The 17,441-nt window shown below is 49.3% G+C and overlaps 3 protein-coding genes across 3 annotated transcripts; 1 reads left to right on the top strand and 2 right to left on the bottom strand.

The window, feature by feature from the left end:
• Positions 1–114: 114 nt before the first annotated feature.
• LOC138241953 (GTPase IMAP family member 7-like) lies at positions 115–2,002 on the top strand. Its single transcript, XM_069196279.1, has 3 exons — positions 115–370; positions 749–1,391; positions 1,642–2,002. Exons 1-3 carry the CDS (start codon positions 115–117, stop codon positions 2,000–2,002), a joined length of 1,260 nt encoding a protein of 419 aa, XP_069052380.1.
• On the bottom strand, positions 1,202–8,389 carry LOC138241990 (amine sulfotransferase-like). Its single transcript, XM_069196521.1, has 6 exons — positions 7,091–8,389; positions 6,184–6,392; positions 4,802–4,928; positions 4,049–4,143; positions 3,349–3,529; positions 1,202–2,873 (listed from the first exon to the last, which is right to left on the bottom strand). The coding sequence occupies exons 1-6, from the start codon at positions 7,251–7,253 to the stop codon at positions 2,746–2,748; spliced, it is 903 nt and encodes a 300-aa protein (XP_069052622.1). The 5' UTR covers positions 7,254–8,389; the 3' UTR covers positions 1,202–2,745.
• Positions 8,390–8,476: 87 nt separating this feature from the next.
• On the bottom strand, positions 8,477–16,679 carry LOC138241991 (amine sulfotransferase-like). Its single transcript, XM_069196522.1, has 6 exons — positions 16,367–16,679; positions 14,958–15,166; positions 13,587–13,713; positions 12,513–12,607; positions 11,824–12,004; positions 8,477–11,348 (listed from the first exon to the last, which is right to left on the bottom strand). Exons 1-6 carry the CDS (start codon positions 16,527–16,529, stop codon positions 11,221–11,223), a joined length of 903 nt encoding a protein of 300 aa, XP_069052623.1. The 5' UTR covers positions 16,530–16,679; the 3' UTR covers positions 8,477–11,220.
• Between the last annotated feature and the right edge of the window lie 762 nt (positions 16,680–17,441).

The following is a 17,441-nucleotide window of genomic DNA, read 5'->3' as shown; positions in this document are numbered from 1 at the left end:
GTGAACCTCCAAAGGTTTATTGAGAAATGCGGGAACAGGGATCACGTTCTCAACAACAAAAATGTGGAGGATCGCATCCAGGTCACAGAGCTCCTGGAGAAAATAGAGGACATGATGGCAGGAATCCAAGGAGAGGTCTTCCTCAGGGAAAAGAGTCATCTTGAAGATGAGAAAAGCCTGGGTGCACAAGAGGAGGAGCTGAAAATAAGGGCTGATAGCAGAGAGAGGGAACTCGGGCACGAAGAGGGAATGAGAAGGAGAAAGGGGGAGATCAGAACAGCACTGGAGGGAGAGGAGATGACGAGAGAGGCAGAGACAGATCTTCTACCGAAGAAGAGGAGGAGCAGTTTTGATGATGACTGTCCTAACGGTGAGTGCAATTCATGCTGTATAAACGATCGACCAATGATTGTACTGGTGTTCCTCATTAGTATGTATCAGGGGCAATACACTCAGCTGCTGCAGGTTCTAAACTAGGGTCTTCAGGCTTTCGTTCAAACCACCATCTGTTTAGATGCTGTAAATACATGAGTAGAAAAATGTGACACTTAAATGAAATCAGGTCAGGTAAGGTTAAGGTCAAGTAAATGGTTAGCTCCAGCTAAAGAGAAATACTAACCCTCCACAAACTGCTAGTGACTTCCTTTCTCTACACTCATGAGAGCAAAGAAGGCTGCAGCTTACACTGCCCAAGAAGTGACAAGGGTTGTCCAAAAGGTGTAACCATGCTTCTGCTGTTGTCCTGCAGTGACTGGAGGTGCAGTTCCAGAGACAAGCCCTGGTCTGTCTTCCAGTCCTGACATCCCAGAGCCTTCCAGTAAGTCCGACCTCAGACTGGTGCTGCTGGGGCAGACTGGGGCTTGGAAGAGTGCAGCAGGAAACACCGTTCTGGGCGCAGAGCTGTTTCCCTCTGAAGCCAGCAGCTCTGCGGTGACGAGACACAGTGAGAAGAGGAATGGACGAGTGGCCAGGAGGCGGGTGGCTGTGGTGGACAAGCCGGACTGGATCCACACAGAACTCTCTCAGGAAGAAGTGAAGAAGGATGTGGGGCTCTGTATTAACCTGTCCTCCCCAGGCCCCCACGCTTTTCTCCTGGTGATTCCAGTGGGGCGGTCATCAGGGGTAGAGAAGAGCCTACTGGAGATGGTCCAGGAGATTTTCGGGGAGGGGGCTGTGGAGCACACCCTGGTCCTTTTCACTCACATGGATGAGCTAAAGGGGAAGACAATCGAGGAATTTCTCCAGGAAGGCAGCACAGACCTGAAATGGCTTGTGGAGAGATGTGGGAACAGGTATCACGTCCTCAACAACAACAACATGGATGATCGCAGTTGTCACGGATGTCGGAAGGGACAAACCGTGGAATGGCAGGAGAGTGGAAAAAGACCCATGTGAGTAGTGGTGGAACGGGAGGTTAGCCCAGGCTCAGCTGTTCAGGAGTCGTATAGAAACCAATGTCCTCAGGCAGCGGATGTGGGGCGACTTGGTGCCTGGCGGGTCTCAGGACATCCGAACGTCAATGCTAAGCGAAGGTGAATGAGAGACCCAGAAATATATAGCCCCAGAGAGAGAGACACCGGAAGGAGAGCAAAGCACAGGAAACAAGGGACAGGACAGAGTAAGAGCGCTCTCTGGCTGCAGAGGGTGTGACAGCAGTCAGGTCACAGAGCTCCTGGAGAAAGTAGAGCAGGTGGTCGCAGGAAATAAGGGCAGCAACTACAGCAGTGAGATGCACCAGCAGGCAGAGGCCCAGATCAGACAGAGGCAGGAGGAGCTATTGAGGGAGAGGGCAGAGGTCAAGCAGAGGGAAGTGGAGGGATTAAGGGAGAAGCACCAGCAGGAAATGCAGAATGAACTCAAGAGGAAGGATCTGCAGATCCAGAAAGGGCAGGAGGAGATCAGAGAGCTGGAGGAACGGATTGCAGAGCTAGAGAAGAGGCTGAGGGAGGAGAGTGGCGAGGAGAGGAGGAGAGTGCTGGTGGAGGAGCTCGCAAAAGATTGAGCGGAGAGACAGAGGCTGAAAAGAGTGAATATGGAACTGGGAGAGGAGAGGGAGATGGGGAGGAGACAGAAGGAAGAGAGACACAGGAGGGAGATTAAGGAACTCATTCAGAACTATGAGGAAAAAGCCAGGAAAGAGGCAGAGAGAAGTTTCTTTTTGAGGCAGAGTCCCAGCACAGTGAAGCTGGCCCCCTTACAAACAGCACAACCAATGAAACGCACCCCACATTCACTAGTGCTCTGTCTGTAGGGGGGGTTGTGTTGTTGAAAGTAGTGTCTGAAGTGCTTTTGTTCCAGGGATATACAGTAGCACCTTCTTTTCTGGGGGTATAACATCACTCAACTCCAACTCTCCCCACCCACCCCCATGACAGCACCAAGAGTCATGTGACTCCCCACTAAGGAAGGCGCTATATTTTGGAAACGAAAGCATCTCGGGTGCTGCTTGCAGCAGTACAGACCAGCACTGGCTGATCGCTACCGAATGAGACTGGTTCAGTTTTCCTGCACCATTTCCTTCTCCTGCTGTGTTTTATTGTGTGTGCTGTTTGTAGAGGGCCAACTTCACAGAGCTGCCTAAGAGACTTCCAGAACTCCTTGGAGAACAATTTGGGAATTGTTGTCTAGAAAGACAGACAACGAGATTGATCACAGTACGGATTCGGTCATTAGCACGGATGCCCAGAAAGCAATGTGAGACACGCCCCCTTCAACAGCCGTTGTCCGGGCAACAGGGCCGGCGCCTCAGGCCTGCAGCTCGGTGATGTCCCAGATGAACTGCAGGGGGAGCCCTTTCATCTTCTCCCGGTACACCTGGTCAAAGCGCTCGTTCTGCGCCACGGTGAAACTGTTCTTCCAGTCGCCGATGGTACCTGCATTTCCAACAGCAGAATCAGAGAGGAAGAACTGAGACTCTTATCCCAGGATGCATCTGTCCTATTCCTGGAACTGTCCTGTTACTGAGTCCTCTGCTGTCAGCCCCTCAGTTACTTCCCAGCTGGTGCCAGAAGCACCTGCATCAATTATCCCCAACAATATAATGTACTAAAACTAATGAACCATAATAAACAATGAAGCACACACGTTTGGGGATAATAGCAATTCTAACTTTCTTCCAGAACTTGATGTAATATTTGGACAACAGTCTCATCAGGAGGACATTGCTGTACTGAATACGATCTGATATTCCTCCAAGTTGAAAAAAACGTGTCAAGATGCAACAGGGAAAGAACCATTACAGATGCCCAGCCTTGGCTGAGAAGGTGAAGCCAAATGCTGTGCTGTCCCAAGGTCCAGTGCAGCAGACAAGCAGCACAGCAATGAGTGGGACAACACTTTCACTTTTACCTTTGCGCAGAAACCTCCCCTTGCTCTTGTCCATGACATCTTCTGGCAGTAACTCGTAGTTGGCTTTGGGGTCCTCCTTCATGTTTTTGAAGGTGGTCTTCTGCACGATCCTGTCAATGGCCGAGTCGTCCAGATGCTTCCCCAAGAACTCGCTGATCTTCACCACCGCGGAGCGCAGATCCTGAGGGGAACAGAGAGACCTCACATCCTCCTGCCTTTATTATTATAAACAAATCTCCAGCTCGACGGACCAGAGTCGTGTGGTTTTCTGAGAAGATCCTAACAGAGGGATTTTCAAAAGATGTCTCCAAATTTAAATAAAATTTAATTTTAGCTCCAGCTCTTTACCCACCGTTCTACATCCATCAGCCTGAATATTTCTGTAAATGCATTTTAGATTTTGGAGCAGTTGCACATACTGTATTTTGCACCCCTCCTTTGCAGATACTATGCAGAAAGCACTGATCTGCTGTGTGTGTGACCGGTGGGGCTGTTCAGTGGAAAGAAATCCACTTTGGTAAAAAACAGAAGATAAGCAACCATATTTTTTAATGACAATCTGATTGCACATGCTTTTCTATCAGTTGAGAACTCCTCTGTAAGACTTAAAACCCACAGTGCTCTCCAGCGTCCTCATGATGCAAGATTTGTCAGGAACCTAACACAGACATGATCACAGCCATGGAGAGCCGATACGTACCTTGACCATCTCCTCGTAGGTTAAGAAGAGGATGTTAAAGTCATCTTTGTGAGTGTACCATCCCCGGACGTGGTCGAACCAGGATCCAGAGACCACTGGAAAAGATCAAGGGAGATCTCACAGTCACCTCATCAGGCAAGATGACTCACGTTGTCAATAAGAAGGTAGATGATGAGTCACCAAGTGAAAAATGATTTTAAAGGATCTATACCCTATGGAGTCTTGTATACTTTTTTGGACACTGGACCCTTTTGTGGATTTTTACAACACTTAACATCAGGCTGTAGGGGCTCATCCTGGACTGGGACCCTGGCTGTGATCTCCAGGCTGTAGGGGCTCATCCTGGACTGGGACCCTGGCTGTGATCTCCAGGCTGCTGGGGCTCATCCTGGACTGGGACCCTGGCTGTGATCTCCAGGCTGCTGGGGCTCATCCTGGACTGGGACCCTGGCTGTGATCTCCAGGCTGTAGGGGCTCATCCTGGACTGGGACCCTGGCTGTGATCTCCAAGCTGTAGGGGCTCATCCTGGACTGGGACCCTGGCTGTGATCTCCAGGCTGCTGGGGCTCATCCTGGACTGGGACCCTGGCTGTGATCTCCAGGCTGTAGGGGCTCATCCTGGACCGGGACCCTGGACTGTGATCTCCGGACTGTAGGGGATCATTCTTGTGATCCCCAGGCTCCTTAATGGAAAAACCCCTCTGAATCCTAGCCCTTCTTTTCCAGGCCTGGAGAAACATGAACTGAACTTACTCCTGCCACTCAGGAACCGATCCAGCGATTCATCAAAGTCCTTCGGTGTAACAGATCTGACCATGATTTTGGAGAAATGATAGTAAGAAACGCAGATATCTTTGGGGTTCCGGATGACATAAATGACCTAAAATAAACAAACCAAGCAGACAAAGCAAAAGGAGACAACAAAACTGTTAATGCGCTACAAGTAGGAAAATTGAAATGATACACAAAGATCTCTCTCTCTGTGGGGATTATTTGGTTAATCGGTTAGATGTTTAGGAATGTACATTGTCACATGGGTGCAATGATGCTTTTTTAGTGAAAAAAGGGTGTGCATAGATATAGTGGTGTTGGGTGTCTTGTTTTTAAAGCTGTCTTTGTGTTTCTTGTATTGTGGCCTGAAAAGGAACTGAAATAAACCCTCCTAGACTTTACCTTTTAGAGTCTGTGTGAGCTTTGTGTGTACAGTCTGCCCTAATAGGACAAGGGTCTTTCATATCTACAGTATCTGACTGCACTGCAAACTGCACAGAGCTGCCGACGTGAATATTGTCACCCTGGACCTTCAACATGTTGATCTACAGGGACATATTCATTATAACGCCACTGGGCGAAGAGTTAGAGAGGGCAATGACGTCACTGTATGACCACAGAGCCTTGTATAGTAACCTTTGGTTGCTGTCTGCACCCTGACATTAGTTTTTCTCAAATCAGATTCAGCAGAGCACAGTGTCACAGTGCAAACACATGCCAGAACAGGTCAATGCCCCCAAAGTCTCCGGTCCAAGTTCAGGTCAGAAGTCCAGTTAATAGCTGGTCACTTGAACTGTATCCCCCAGCTGCAGATGTGAGCCATGAGCCATGAGCCTTTTGGTCATGGTCTCAGACTGATTTTCAGTTAATTCTGTTTCTGATTGTGCCTGAGGTCAGTTCTATTCTGTTATTGCTTCAGTGGATTGATAATTAGAAGCTCTAGTATTCCATTCATCCGTTTTCATTGACCGCTTTTATCAATTGAGGGTTGTGGTGAGCCAGCGGGCACAGGACACAGGGCACAGGGCAGTGTGTACACCCTGGATGGGACACCTGTCCAGTACAGAGGACTGAACTGCACCAGTACCACTCAACGCTATTGTAATACACCTGTGGAGGCAAACTGAGCAAACTGTGGGGGTCACATCCGTGTGTGACTGAGACTTTCACACAATTGTGCAGCGGCTGCAGAGCCTACACAGCCCAGCTGGGGTGTGTTTTAGCTTTATTCTTGTGTAACAGCCAATCAACTGGGGCTGCCCTGTGCCCTGTGGCCCTACGTCTTGTGCTGTCAGCTCCCTGGGAAGAGCTCCAGGCCTGTCTGGACCACAGAGACCCCCCCCACTCAGGCAGAGCAGACTCACTTTCCCCCTCCCCTCGCAGAGCCCCCTGGGCACCAGGTAGTGTCCCAGGTGCGAGGCGAAGAGGCGGGGCGAGGGGCGCGAGGTGTAGTCCTGCCCCTTTTCCGGAAACTCCAGCCAGGGCATGCGCTCGTAGGTGGTCTGCATCTCTGGGGCGCCTGGGTAGTCATTTTCGTGCAGTAGGGTGATGATGTGCTGGGTCCACACGGTGCCTGTGGGACAGACAGCAAACGCATGAGACAGATTCCAGCGGATCACCTGGCTTGACAGGGTCACACCACGCTGTCACAGGACTTATGGAAAAGGCCAGCTGGCAATGGTACAACAAGCCATTACTTACAGAATATTCAAATACACACAGCATTTGTAGAACAGGTTTTAGAGAGCTGGATACTTACTGACAGCTTTATAACACTGTATTTCATCTGAGCCTGATGCTGCTACCTATCCAGGTGGGGCTGCACATTGGTGGTGGTGGAGGGGAGTCCCCATTACCTGTAAAGTGCTTTGAGTGGAGTGTCCAGAAAAAGCGCTATATAAGTGTAAGCAATTATTATTATTATTATTATTACCTGCTTTCATACCCTGTCTGCCCATTCAGAGCACTAGCAGACACTCACAAGCTTGCACAGCAGACTTGACCTGTGTGTGCTGCACTGTGGTGAAAGGCGACGGTGTTCGAGTTCCCCACTGATTTCTGCACAAGCATTTGCTCCTACACTACTGACTGAACAGCTCTTAACCGCTGAATGGTTTAGGATGGACAGACACAGGTGGGACTGTATCAGCACTGGATCAAGACAGCTGCCTTAATAAGTCTTAATAAGACACTGAAGCTCATATATTGCCTGCTTCTGAAACGTTACTTGCCCTATAGATCCTTTATTGGGGATTTTGGAAAAGAGCTTACCGGACTTGGGAAAAGTTACCAGGAACACGTCACTGTCGCGTATCTCGAAGTCTTCCAGCGAGTCGATGAATTCCGGGGAGATGTCGCCTTCTCGGGGGAAGACGAAGCCCTTGTACTTGAAGAGAAACTTGTCGATGGACTCGACCTCGGAGCCGGTGGCCATGGAGACGGGCGGGCGGACGCGGGCGCACGGGCGACGCGCAGGAGACAAAACTGCAGCTCGGAGCTCAGTGGAGCGCCCGGTCCGTGCGAGCCGCGGTCTTTACAGAAGCAATCCTTACAATAAGCAGGACTCTCCGCCTCCCCTACACTGCCATTGGACGATTCTGGCATTGTGTGGATAGCCGTAAAAGAATTAAGATAGCGTATCGGCTTGGTCTACAAACCTGGGCGGACTTTGCTCACCGCAGTAAAGTTAGCTCGGAGATCACAATTCACTTCGGAACGTCAAGAGCGTTGTCACGAAACCTACGAGAGTTATGAAAACACTGGTCTTCTTTACACATAAGGCAATTTGTGACTGTTTTCTCAGCCTTCACTTTGTCCATTTTACGCCGTTTTTTTTTCTGCCCACACACAAATATTCTGTTGCCAAAACCTTTGAAAGGGAAACACATAAAGCCTTCAAACCGCAAGCATTTTAAAGACCGCGATTTTTGAACATTTTCACAACCTTTCCATAAAATTAGCAGTCAGCTAATTGTCTTTTTTAAAGCTTTGCTTTTTGATTGATGCGCAATCACGCACCAACTGGAGCACTGCGGGACAGCTGTGCCCACAAGTTCACAGTGCGAGAAATACTGCTCAACAGGTGTTCACGCGAACCACCTGCATATTTTACACACTAGGCAGAACCTCAGACTTTTCCCAAATCACCTTATGCACAATGTAAGTGTTTTCATAACTCTAATTACTGTTATTGACGTTCCATAATAAATTTCGAATTTCAAGCTAACATTACCTCGGTATCAGAGTCTGTAGTTAATTTTTTTACTGCCTTTGAAGATCTTGAACACTTGTATCTGGTCCCCCTCCTAGTCTTCTCTATTCAAAACTCACACGTGTTGTCCCAAATTGCACAACATTAACACTGGGTCTCAGTGAGAGCCATCACTTTTTATCACAGATGTATCTATGACATGACAGTGGGGGTACTTGCATACTGTCAGTATGCCCTCATTTAAGAATTGAGTTTCTGACTGAATTCTGAAAGGGAGTCCATGTGTTCTTTCTCTCTGACAGACGAGGGAGTCCAACCTGCAGAAAAAGAAGACAACCACATTGCTTCCCATGAATCACGCCCTCTGTCAGAGCTGAGGATCGTGCTGCTGGGGAGAGATGAACTGAGAGACACAAGCATTGAACAGCACACCGAGAGAGCAGGAGTGAACCTCCAAAGGTTTATTGAGAAATGCGGGAACAGGGATCACGTTCTCAACAACAAAAATGTGGAGGATCGCACCCAGGTCACAGAGCTCCTGGAGAAAATAGAGGACATGATGGCAGGAATCCAAGGAGAGGTCTTCCTCAGGGAAAAGAGTCATCTTGAAGATGAGAAAAGCCTGGGTGCACAAGAGGAGGAGCTGAAAATAAGGGCTGATAGCAGAGAGAGGGAACTCGGGCACGAAGAGGGAATGAGAGAGAGAAAGGGGGAGATCAGAACAGCACTGGAGGGAGAGGAGATGACGAGAGAGGCAGAGACAGATCTTCTACCGAAGAAGAGGAGGAGCAGTTTTGATGATGACCGTCCTAACGGTGAGTGCAATTAATGCTGTATAAACGATCGGCCAATGATTGTACTGGTGTTCCTCATTAGTATGTATCAGGGGCAATACACTCAGCTACTGCAGGTTCTAAACTAGGGTCTTCAGGCTTTCGTTCAAACCACCATCTGTTTAGATGCTGTAAATACATGAGTAGAAAAATGTGACACTTAAATGAAATCAGGTCAAGTAAGGTTAAGGTCAAGTAAATGGTTAGCTCCAGCTAAAGAGAAATACTAACCCTCCAGAAACTGCTAGTGACTTCCTTTCTCTACACTCATGAGAGCAAAGAAGGCTGCAGCTTACACTGCCCAAGAAGTGACAAGGGTTGTCCAAAAGCTGTAACCATGCTTCTGCTGTTGTCCTGCAGTGACTGGAGGTGCAGTTCCAGAGACAAGCCCTGGTCTGTCTTCCAGTCCTGACATCCCAGAGCCTTCCAGTAAGTCTGACCTCAGACTGGTGCTGCTGGGACAGACTGGGGCTGGGAAGAGTGCAGCAGGAAACACCGTTCTGGGCGCAGAGCTGTTTCCCTCTGAAGCCAGCAGCTCTGCGGTGACGAGACACAGTGAGAAGAGGAAGGGACGAGTGGCCAGGAGGCGGGTGGCTGTGGTGGACAAGCCGGACTGGATCCACACAGAACTCTCTCAGGAAGAAGTGAAGAAGGATGTGGGGCTCTGTATTAACCTGTCCTCCCCAGGCCCCCACGCTTTTCTCCTGGTGATTCCAGTGGGGCGGTCATCAGGGGTAGAGAAGAGCCTACTGGAGATGGTCCAGGAGATTTTCGGGGAGGGGGCTGTGGAGCACACCCTGGTCCTTTTCACTCACATGGATGAGCTAAAGGGGAAGACAATCGAGGAATTTCTCCAGGAAGGCAGCACAGACCTGAAATGGCTTGTGGAGAGATGTGGGAACAGGTATCACGTCCTCAACAACAACAACATGGATGATCGCAGTTGTCACGGATGTCGGAAGGGACAAACCGTGGAATGGCAGGAGAGTGGAAAAAGACCCATGTGAGTAGTGGTGGAACGGGAGGTTAGCCCAGGCTCAGCTGTTCAGGAGTCGTATAGAAACCAATGTCCTCAGGCAGCGGATGTGGGGCGACTTGGTGCCTGGCGGGTCTCAGGACATCCGAACGTCAATGCTAAGCGAAGGTGAATGAGAGACCCAGAAATATATAGCCCCAGAGAGAGAGACACCGGAAGGAGAGCAAAGCACAGGAAACAAGGGACAGGACAGAGTAAGAGCGCCCTCTGGCTGCAGAGGGTGTGACAGCAGTCAGGTCACAGAGCTCCTGGAGAAAGTAGAGCAGGTGGTCGCAGGAAATAAGGGCAGCAACTACAGCAGTGAGATGCACCAGCAGGCAGAGGCCCAGATCAGACAGAGGCAGGAGGAGCTATTGAGGGAGAGGGCAGAGGTCAAGCAGAGGGAAGTGGAGGGATTAAGGGAGAAGCACCAGCAGGAAATGCAGAATGAACTCAAGAGGAAGGATCTGCAGATCCAGAAAGGGCAGGAGGAGATCAGAGAGCTGGAGGAACGGATTGCAGAGCTAGAGAAGAGGCTGAGGGAGGAGAGTGGCGAGGAGAGGAGGAGAGTGCTGGTGGAGGAGCTGGCAAAAGAGCGAGTGGAGAGACAGAGGCTGAAAAGAGTGAATATGGAACTGGGAGAGGAGAGGGAGATGGGGAGGAGACAGAAGGAAGAGAGACACAGGAGGGAGATTAAGGAACTCATTCAGCACTATGAGGAAAAAGCCAGGAAAGAGGCAGAGAGAAGTTTCTTTTTGAGGCAGAGTCCCAGCACAGTGAAGCTGGCCCCCTTACAAACAGCACAACCAATGAAACGCACCCCACATTCACTAGTGCTCTGTCTGTAGGGGGGGTTGTGTTGTTGAAAGTAGTGTCTGAGGTGCTTTTGTTCCAGGGATATACAGTAGCACCTTCTTTTCTGGGGGTATAACATCACTCAACTCCAACTCTCCCCACCCACCCCCATGACAGCACCAAGAGTCATGTGACTCCCCACTAAGGAAGGCGCTATATTTTGGAAACGAAAGCATCTCGGGTGCTGCTTGCAGCAGTACAGACCAGCACTGGCTGATCGCTACCGAATGAGACTGGTTCAGTTTTCCTGCACCATTTCCTTCTCCTGCTGTGTTTTATTGTGTGTGCTGTTTGTAGAGGGCCAACTTCACAGAGCTGCCTAAGAGACTTCCAGAACTCCTTGGAGAACAATTTGGGAATTGTTGTCTAGAAAGACAGACAACGAGATTGATCACAGTACGGATTCGGTCATTAGCACGGATGCCCAGAAAGCAATGTGAGACACGCCCCCTTCCATAGCCGTTGTCCGGGCAACAGGGCTGGCGCCTCAGGCCTGCAGCTCGGTGATGTCCCAGATGAACTGCAGGGGGAGCCCTTTCATCTTCTCCCGGTACACCTGGTCAAAGCGCTCGTTCTGCGCCACGGTGAAACTGTTCTTCCAGTCGCCGATGGTACCTGCATTTCCAACAGCAGAATCAGAGAGGAAGAACTGAGACTCTTATCCCAGGATGCATCTGTCCTATTCCTGGAACTGTCCTGTTTGTGAGTCCTCTGCTGTCAGCCCCTCAGTTACTTCCCAGCTGGTGCCAGAAGCACCTGCATCAATTATCCCCAACAATATAATGTACTAAAACTAATGAACCATAATAAACAATGAAGCACACACGTGTGGGGATAATAGCAATTCTAACTTTCTTCCAGAACTTGATGTAATATTTGGACAACAGTCTCATCAGGAGGACATTGCTGTACTGAATACGATCTGATATTCCTCCAAGTTGAAAAAAACGTGTCAAGATGCAACAGGGAAAGAACCATTACAGATGCCCAGCCTTGGCTGAGAAGGTGAAGCCAAATGCTGTGCTGTCCCAAGGTCCAGTGCAGCAGACAAGCAGCACAGCAATGAGTGGGACAACACTTTCGCTTTTACCTTTGCGCAGAAACCTCCCCTTGCTCTTGTCCAGGACATCTTCTGGCAGTAACTCGTAGTTGGCTTTGGGGTCCTCCTTCATGTTTTTGAAGGTGGTCTTCTGCACGATCCTGTCAATGGCCGAGTCGTCCAGATTCTTCCCCAAGAACTCGCTGATCTTCACCACCGCGGAGCGCAGATCCTGAGGGGAACAGAGAGACCTCACATCCTCCTGCCTTTATTATAATAAACAAATCTCCAGCTCGATGGACCAGAGTCGTGTGGTTTTCTGAGAAGAGCCCAACAGAGGGATTTTCAAAAATTTAAATAAAATTTAATTTTAGCTCCAGCTCTTTACCCACCGTTCTACATCCATCAGCCTGAATATTTCTGTAAATGCATTTTAGATTTTGGAGCAGTTGCACATACTGTATTTTGCACCCCTCCTTTGCAGCTACTATGCAGAAAGCACTGATCTGCTGTGTGTGTGACCGGTGGGGCTGTTCAGTGGAAAGAAATCAACTTTGGTAAAAAACAGAAGATAAGCAACCATGTTTTCTAATGACAATCTGATTGCACATGCTTTTCTATCAGTTGAGAACTCCTCTGTAAGACTTAAAACCCACAGTGCTCTCCAGCGTCCTCATGATGCAAGATTTGTCAGGAACCTAACACAGACATGATCACAGCCATGGAGAGCCGATACGTACCTTGACCATCTCCTCATAGGTTAAGAAGAGGATGTTAAAGTCATCTTTGTGAGTGTACCATCCCCGGACGTGGTCGAACCAGGATCCAGAGACCACTGGAAAAGATCAAGGGAGATCTCACAGTCACCTCATCAGGCAAGATGACTCACGTTGTCAATAAGAAGGTAGATGATGAGTCACCAAGTGAAAAATGATTTTAAAGGATCTATACCCTATGGAGTCTTGTATACTTTTTTGGACACTGGACCCTTTTGTGGATTTTTACAGCACTTAACATCAGGCTGTAGGGGCTCATCCTGGACTGGGACCCTGGCTGTGATCTCCAGGCTGCAGGGGCTCATCCTGGACTGGGACCCTGGACTGTGATCTCCGGGCTGTAGGGGCTCATCCTGGACTGGGACCCTGGCTGTGATCTCCAGGCTGTAGGGGCTCATCCTGGACTGGGACCCTGGCTGTGATCTCCAAGCTGTAGGGGCTCATCCTGGACTGGGACCCTGGCTGTGATCTCCAGGCTGTAGGGGATCATCCTGGACTGGGACCCTGGCTGTGATCTCCAGGCTGTAGGGGCTCATCCTGGACTGGGACCCTGGCTGTGATCTCCAGGCTGTAGGGGCTCATCCTGGACTGGGACCCTGGCTGTGATCTCCAAGCTGTAGGGGCTCATCCTGGACTGGGACCCTGGCTGTGATCTCCAGGCTGTAGGGGCTCATCCTGGACTGGGACCCTGGCTGTGATCTCCAAGCTGTAGGGGCTCATCCTGGACTGGGACCCTGGCTGTGATCTCCAAGCTGTAGGGGCTCATCCTGGACTGGGACCCTGGCTGTGATCTCCAGGCTGCAGGGGCTCATCCTGGACTGGGACCCTGGCTGTGATCTCCAGGCTGTAGGGGCTCATCCTGAACTGGGACCCTGGCTGTGATCTCCAGGCTGTAGGGGCTCATCCTGAACTGGGACCCTGGCTGTGATCTCCAGGCTATAGGGGATCATTCTTGTGATCCCAGGCTCCTTAATGGAAAAACCCCTCTGAATCCTAGCCCTTCTTTTCCAGGCCTGGAGAAACATGAACTGAACTTACTCCTGCCACTCAGGAACCGATCCAGCGATTCATCAAAGTCCTTCGGTGTAACAGATCTGACCATGATTTTGGAGAAATGATAGTAAGAAACGCAGATATCTTTGGGGTTCCGGATGACATAAATGACCTAAAATAAACAAACCAAGCAGACAAAGCAAAAGGAGACAACAAAACTGTTAATGCGCTACAAGTAGAAAATTGAAATGATACACAAAGATCTCTCTCTCTGTGGGGATTATTTGGTTAATCGGTTAGATGTTTAGGAATGTACATTGTCACATGGGTGCAATGATGCTTTTTTAGTGCAAAAAGGGTGTGCATAGATATAGTGGTGTTGGGTGTCTTGTTTTTAAAGCTGTCTTTGTGTTTCTTGTATTGTGGCCTGAAAAGGAACTGAAATAAACCTTCCTAGACTTTACCTTTTAGAGTCTGTGTGAGCTTTGTGTGTACAGACTTCCCTAATAGGACAAGGGACTTTCACCGATATCTACAGTATCTGACTGCACTGCAAACTGCACAGAGCTGCCGACGTAAATATTGTCACCCTGGACCTTCAACATGTTGATCCACAGGGACATATTCGCCACTGGGAGAAGAGTTAGAGAGGGCAATGACGTCACTGTATGACCACAGAGCCTTTTATAGTAACCTTTGGTTGCTGTCTGCACCCTGACATTAGTTTTTCTCAAATCAGATTCAGCAGAGCACAGTGTCACAGTGCAAACACACGCCAGAACAGGTCAACGCCCCCAAAGTCTCCGGTCCAAGTTCAGTTCAGAAGTCCAGTTAATAGCTGGTCACTTGAACTGTATCCCCCAGCTGCAGATGTGAGCCATGAGCCATGAGCCTTTTGGTCATGGTCTCAGACTGATTTTCAGTTAATTCTGTTTCTGATTGTGCCTGAGGTCAGTTCTATTCTGTTATTGCTTCAGTGGATTGATAATTAGAAGCTCTAGTATTCCATTCATCCGTTTTCATTGACCGCTTTTATCAATTGAGGGTTGTGGTGAGCCAGCGGGCACAGGACACAGGGCAGTGTGTACACCCTGGATGGGACACCTGTCCAGTACAGAGGACTGACCTGCACCAGTACCACTCAACGCTATTGTAATACACCTGTGGAGGCAAACTGAGCAAACTGTGGGGGTCACATCCGTGTGTGACTGAGACTTTCACACAATTGTGCAGCGGCTGCAGAGCCTACACAGCCCAGCTGGGGTGTGTTTTAGCTTTATTCTTGTGTAACAGCCAATCAACTGGAGCTGCCCTGTGCCCTGTGGCCCTACGTCTTGTGCTGTCAGCTCCCTGGGAAGAGCTCCAGGCCTGTCTGGACCACAGAGACCCCCCCCCACTCAGGCAGAGCAGACTCACTTTCCCCCTCCCCTCGCAGAGCCCCCTGGGCACCAGGTAGTGTCCCAGGTGCGAGGCGAAGAGGCGGGGCGAGGGGCGCGCGGTGTAGTCCTGCCCCTTTCCCCGAAACTCCAGCCAGGGCATGCGCTCGTAGGTGGTCTGCATCTCTGGGGCGCCTGGGTAGTCATTTTCGTGCAGAAGGGTGATGATGTGCTGGGTCCACACGGTGCCTGTGGGACAGACAGCAAACGCATGAGACAGATTCCAGCGGATCACCTGGCTTGACAGGGTCACACCACGCTGTCACAGGACTTATGGAAAAGGCCAGCTGGCAATGGTACAACAAGCCATACCTTACAGAATATTCAAAGACACACAGCATTTGTAGAACAGGTTTTAGAGAGCTGGATACTTACTGACAGCTTTATAACACTGTATTTCATCTGAGCGTGCTGCTGCTACCTATCCAGGTGGGGCTGCACATTGGTGGTGGTGGAGGGGATCCCCATTACCTGTAAAGTGCTTTGAGTGGAGTGTCCAGAAAAAGCGCTATATAAGTGTAAGCAATTATTATTATTATTATTATTATTATTATTATTACCTGCTTTCATACCCTGTCTGCCCATTCAGAGCACTAGCAGACACTCACAAGCTTGCACAGCAGACTTGACCTGTGTGTGCTGCACTGTGGTGAAAGGCGACGGTGTTCGAGTTCCCCACTGATTTCTGCACAAGCATTTGCTCCTACACTACTGACTGAACAGCTCTTAACCGCTGAATGGTTTAGGATGGACGGACTGTATCAGCACTGGATCAAGACAGCTGCCTTAATAAGTCTGTTTTTCCTTCTGCTGAAGTCCAGTCATTGTATCTCACCTCGCGCACCTGAATGAAGACTGTCCTGAGACCTCACTGACTAGCACAGGTTTCATAACCGATGGCACAACTCATTTGTGATTCACATCAGAGCTGAAAGAAATTAGCCTGTGACTCAGAACTTCACAGGATCAAAATCCAGAAGTCATAGCGTTCCTCCAGCCACCTCCAAACACTGATTTAAAACACGCAGGAATCCGACACTCGTGGGTTGGGGCTGCCAGCCCTGTACAGTAGCATACCTGTATACTGTACTGTATTAATCACACCCAGTCCCTGGCCAATGGCCACACTGATCAGTGCTAATAACCACTCGGACACTGAAGCTCAGATATTGCCTGCTTCTGAAACGTTACTTGCCCTATAGATGACTGAACAGCTCTTAACTGCTGAATGGTTTAGGATGGACAGACACAGGTGGGACTGTATCAGCACTGGATCAAGACAGCTGCCTTAATAAGTCTTAATAAGACACTGAAGCTCATATATTGCCCGCTTCTGAAACGTTACTTGCCCTATAGATCCTTTCTTGGAAATTTTGGAAAACAGCTTACCAGACTTGGGAAAAGTTACCAGGAACACATCACTGTCGCGTATCTCGAAGTCTTCCAGCGAGTCGATGTATTCCGGGGAGATGTCGCCTTCTCGGGGGAAGACGAAGCCCTTGTACTTGAAGAGAAACTCGTCGATGGACTCGACCTCGGAGCCGGTGGCCATGGAGACGGGCGGGCGGACGAGGGCGCACGGGCGACGCGCAGGAGACAAAACTGCAGCTCGGAGCTCAGTGGAGCGCCCGGTCCGTGCGAGTCGCGGTCTTTACAGAAGCAATCCTTACAATAAGCAGGAGTCCCCGCCTCCCCTACACTGTCATTGGACGATTCTGGCATTGTTTGTGTAAATAGCCGCGCAGGAATTAAGATAGCGTATCGGCTTGGTCTACAAACATGGACTGCCTTTGCTCACCGCAGTAAAGAGCGCTGTCACGAAACCTTCGAGACTCATGAAAACATTGGTCTTGTGCATAATACGATTTGTGAATGTTTTTCACAGCCTTTCTCACTTTGTGGATTTTACGCCGTCTTTTTGTGCCCTCACACGAAATTTCCTGTTGGCAAAACCTTTGGAAGGGAAACACATACAGTAAAACCTTCAAACCAAACGCATTTTAAAGACCGCGATTTGTGAAAGTTTTCACAACATTTACATAAAATTAGCAGTCAGCTAATTATCTTTTTTAAACCTTTGCTTTTTGATTGATGCGCAATTACGCACCAACAGGAGCACTGCAGGACAGCCGTGTCCACAAGTTCACAGTGCGAGAAATACTGCTCAACAGGTGGTCACGCGAACCACCTGCATACGTACATAAGAAGCAGAACAGCACAGAGACGAACTCAAAGTAGACTCCAATTTTCCAGCCTGTAAGGACTGGGATTAAAGTTTATTTTATTTCTGAAACCCTTTTTTTTAATGTCCTGTTTTCATTCAGGTAAGGGTCAACCACATATGCAATACTGCTGACAGCAGGAAACATCTTCTTCTGTACTCAAAAGCAGTGCCCATCATGTTCAAGCCAAATGTTTTAAACAGAAGACTGACCTTTCACAGCCTTGCTTTGATTTGTTTTAT

Source organism: Lepisosteus oculatus, chromosome 12, assembly GCF_040954835.1.
Source record: "Lepisosteus oculatus isolate fLepOcu1 chromosome 12, fLepOcu1.hap2, whole genome shotgun sequence".
Classification (NCBI taxonomy): domain Eukaryota; kingdom Metazoa; phylum Chordata; class Actinopteri; order Semionotiformes; family Lepisosteidae; genus Lepisosteus; species Lepisosteus oculatus.
The sequence above is the reverse complement of the archived record's forward strand: the minus strand, read 5'-3'. Positions and strand labels throughout refer to the sequence as shown.

Excerpts from the sequence above, each read along its gene's own strand:
- LOC138241991 (XM_069196522.1), bottom strand. The coding sequence starts at position 16,529 with ATGGCCACCGGCTCCGAGGTCGAGTCCATCGACGAGTTTCTCTTCAAG. Across the intron at positions 13,714-14,957 it reads TCTGCGAGGGGAGGGGGAAA|GTCATTTATGTCATCCGGAA; the intron begins GTGAGTCTGCTC and ends TGTTTATTTTAG. Across the intron at positions 12,608-13,586 it reads TCGGTTCCTGAGTGGCAGGA|TGGTCTCTGGATCCTGGTTC; the intron begins GTAAGTTCAGTT and ends GATCTTTTCCAG.
- LOC138241953 (XM_069196279.1), top strand. The coding sequence starts at position 115 with ATGGCAGGAATCCAAGGAGAGGTCTTCCTCAGGGAAAAGAGTCATCTT. Across the intron at positions 371-748 it reads TGATGATGACTGTCCTAACG|TGACTGGAGGTGCAGTTCCA; the intron begins GTGAGTGCAATT and ends GTTGTCCTGCAG. Across the intron at positions 1,392-1,641 it reads GAGAGTGGAAAAAGACCCAT|AGGGTGTGACAGCAGTCAGG; the intron begins GTGAGTAGTGGT and ends CTCTGGCTGCAG.
- LOC138241990 (XM_069196521.1), bottom strand. The coding sequence starts at position 7,253 with ATGGCCACCGGCTCCGAGGTCGAGTCCATCGACAAGTTTCTCTTCAAG. Across the intron at positions 4,929-6,183 it reads TCTGCGAGGGGAGGGGGAAA|GTCATTTATGTCATCCGGAA; the intron begins GTGAGTCTGCTC and ends TGTTTATTTTAG. Across the intron at positions 4,144-4,801 it reads TCGGTTCCTGAGTGGCAGGA|TGGTCTCTGGATCCTGGTTC; the intron begins GTAAGTTCAGTT and ends GATCTTTTCCAG.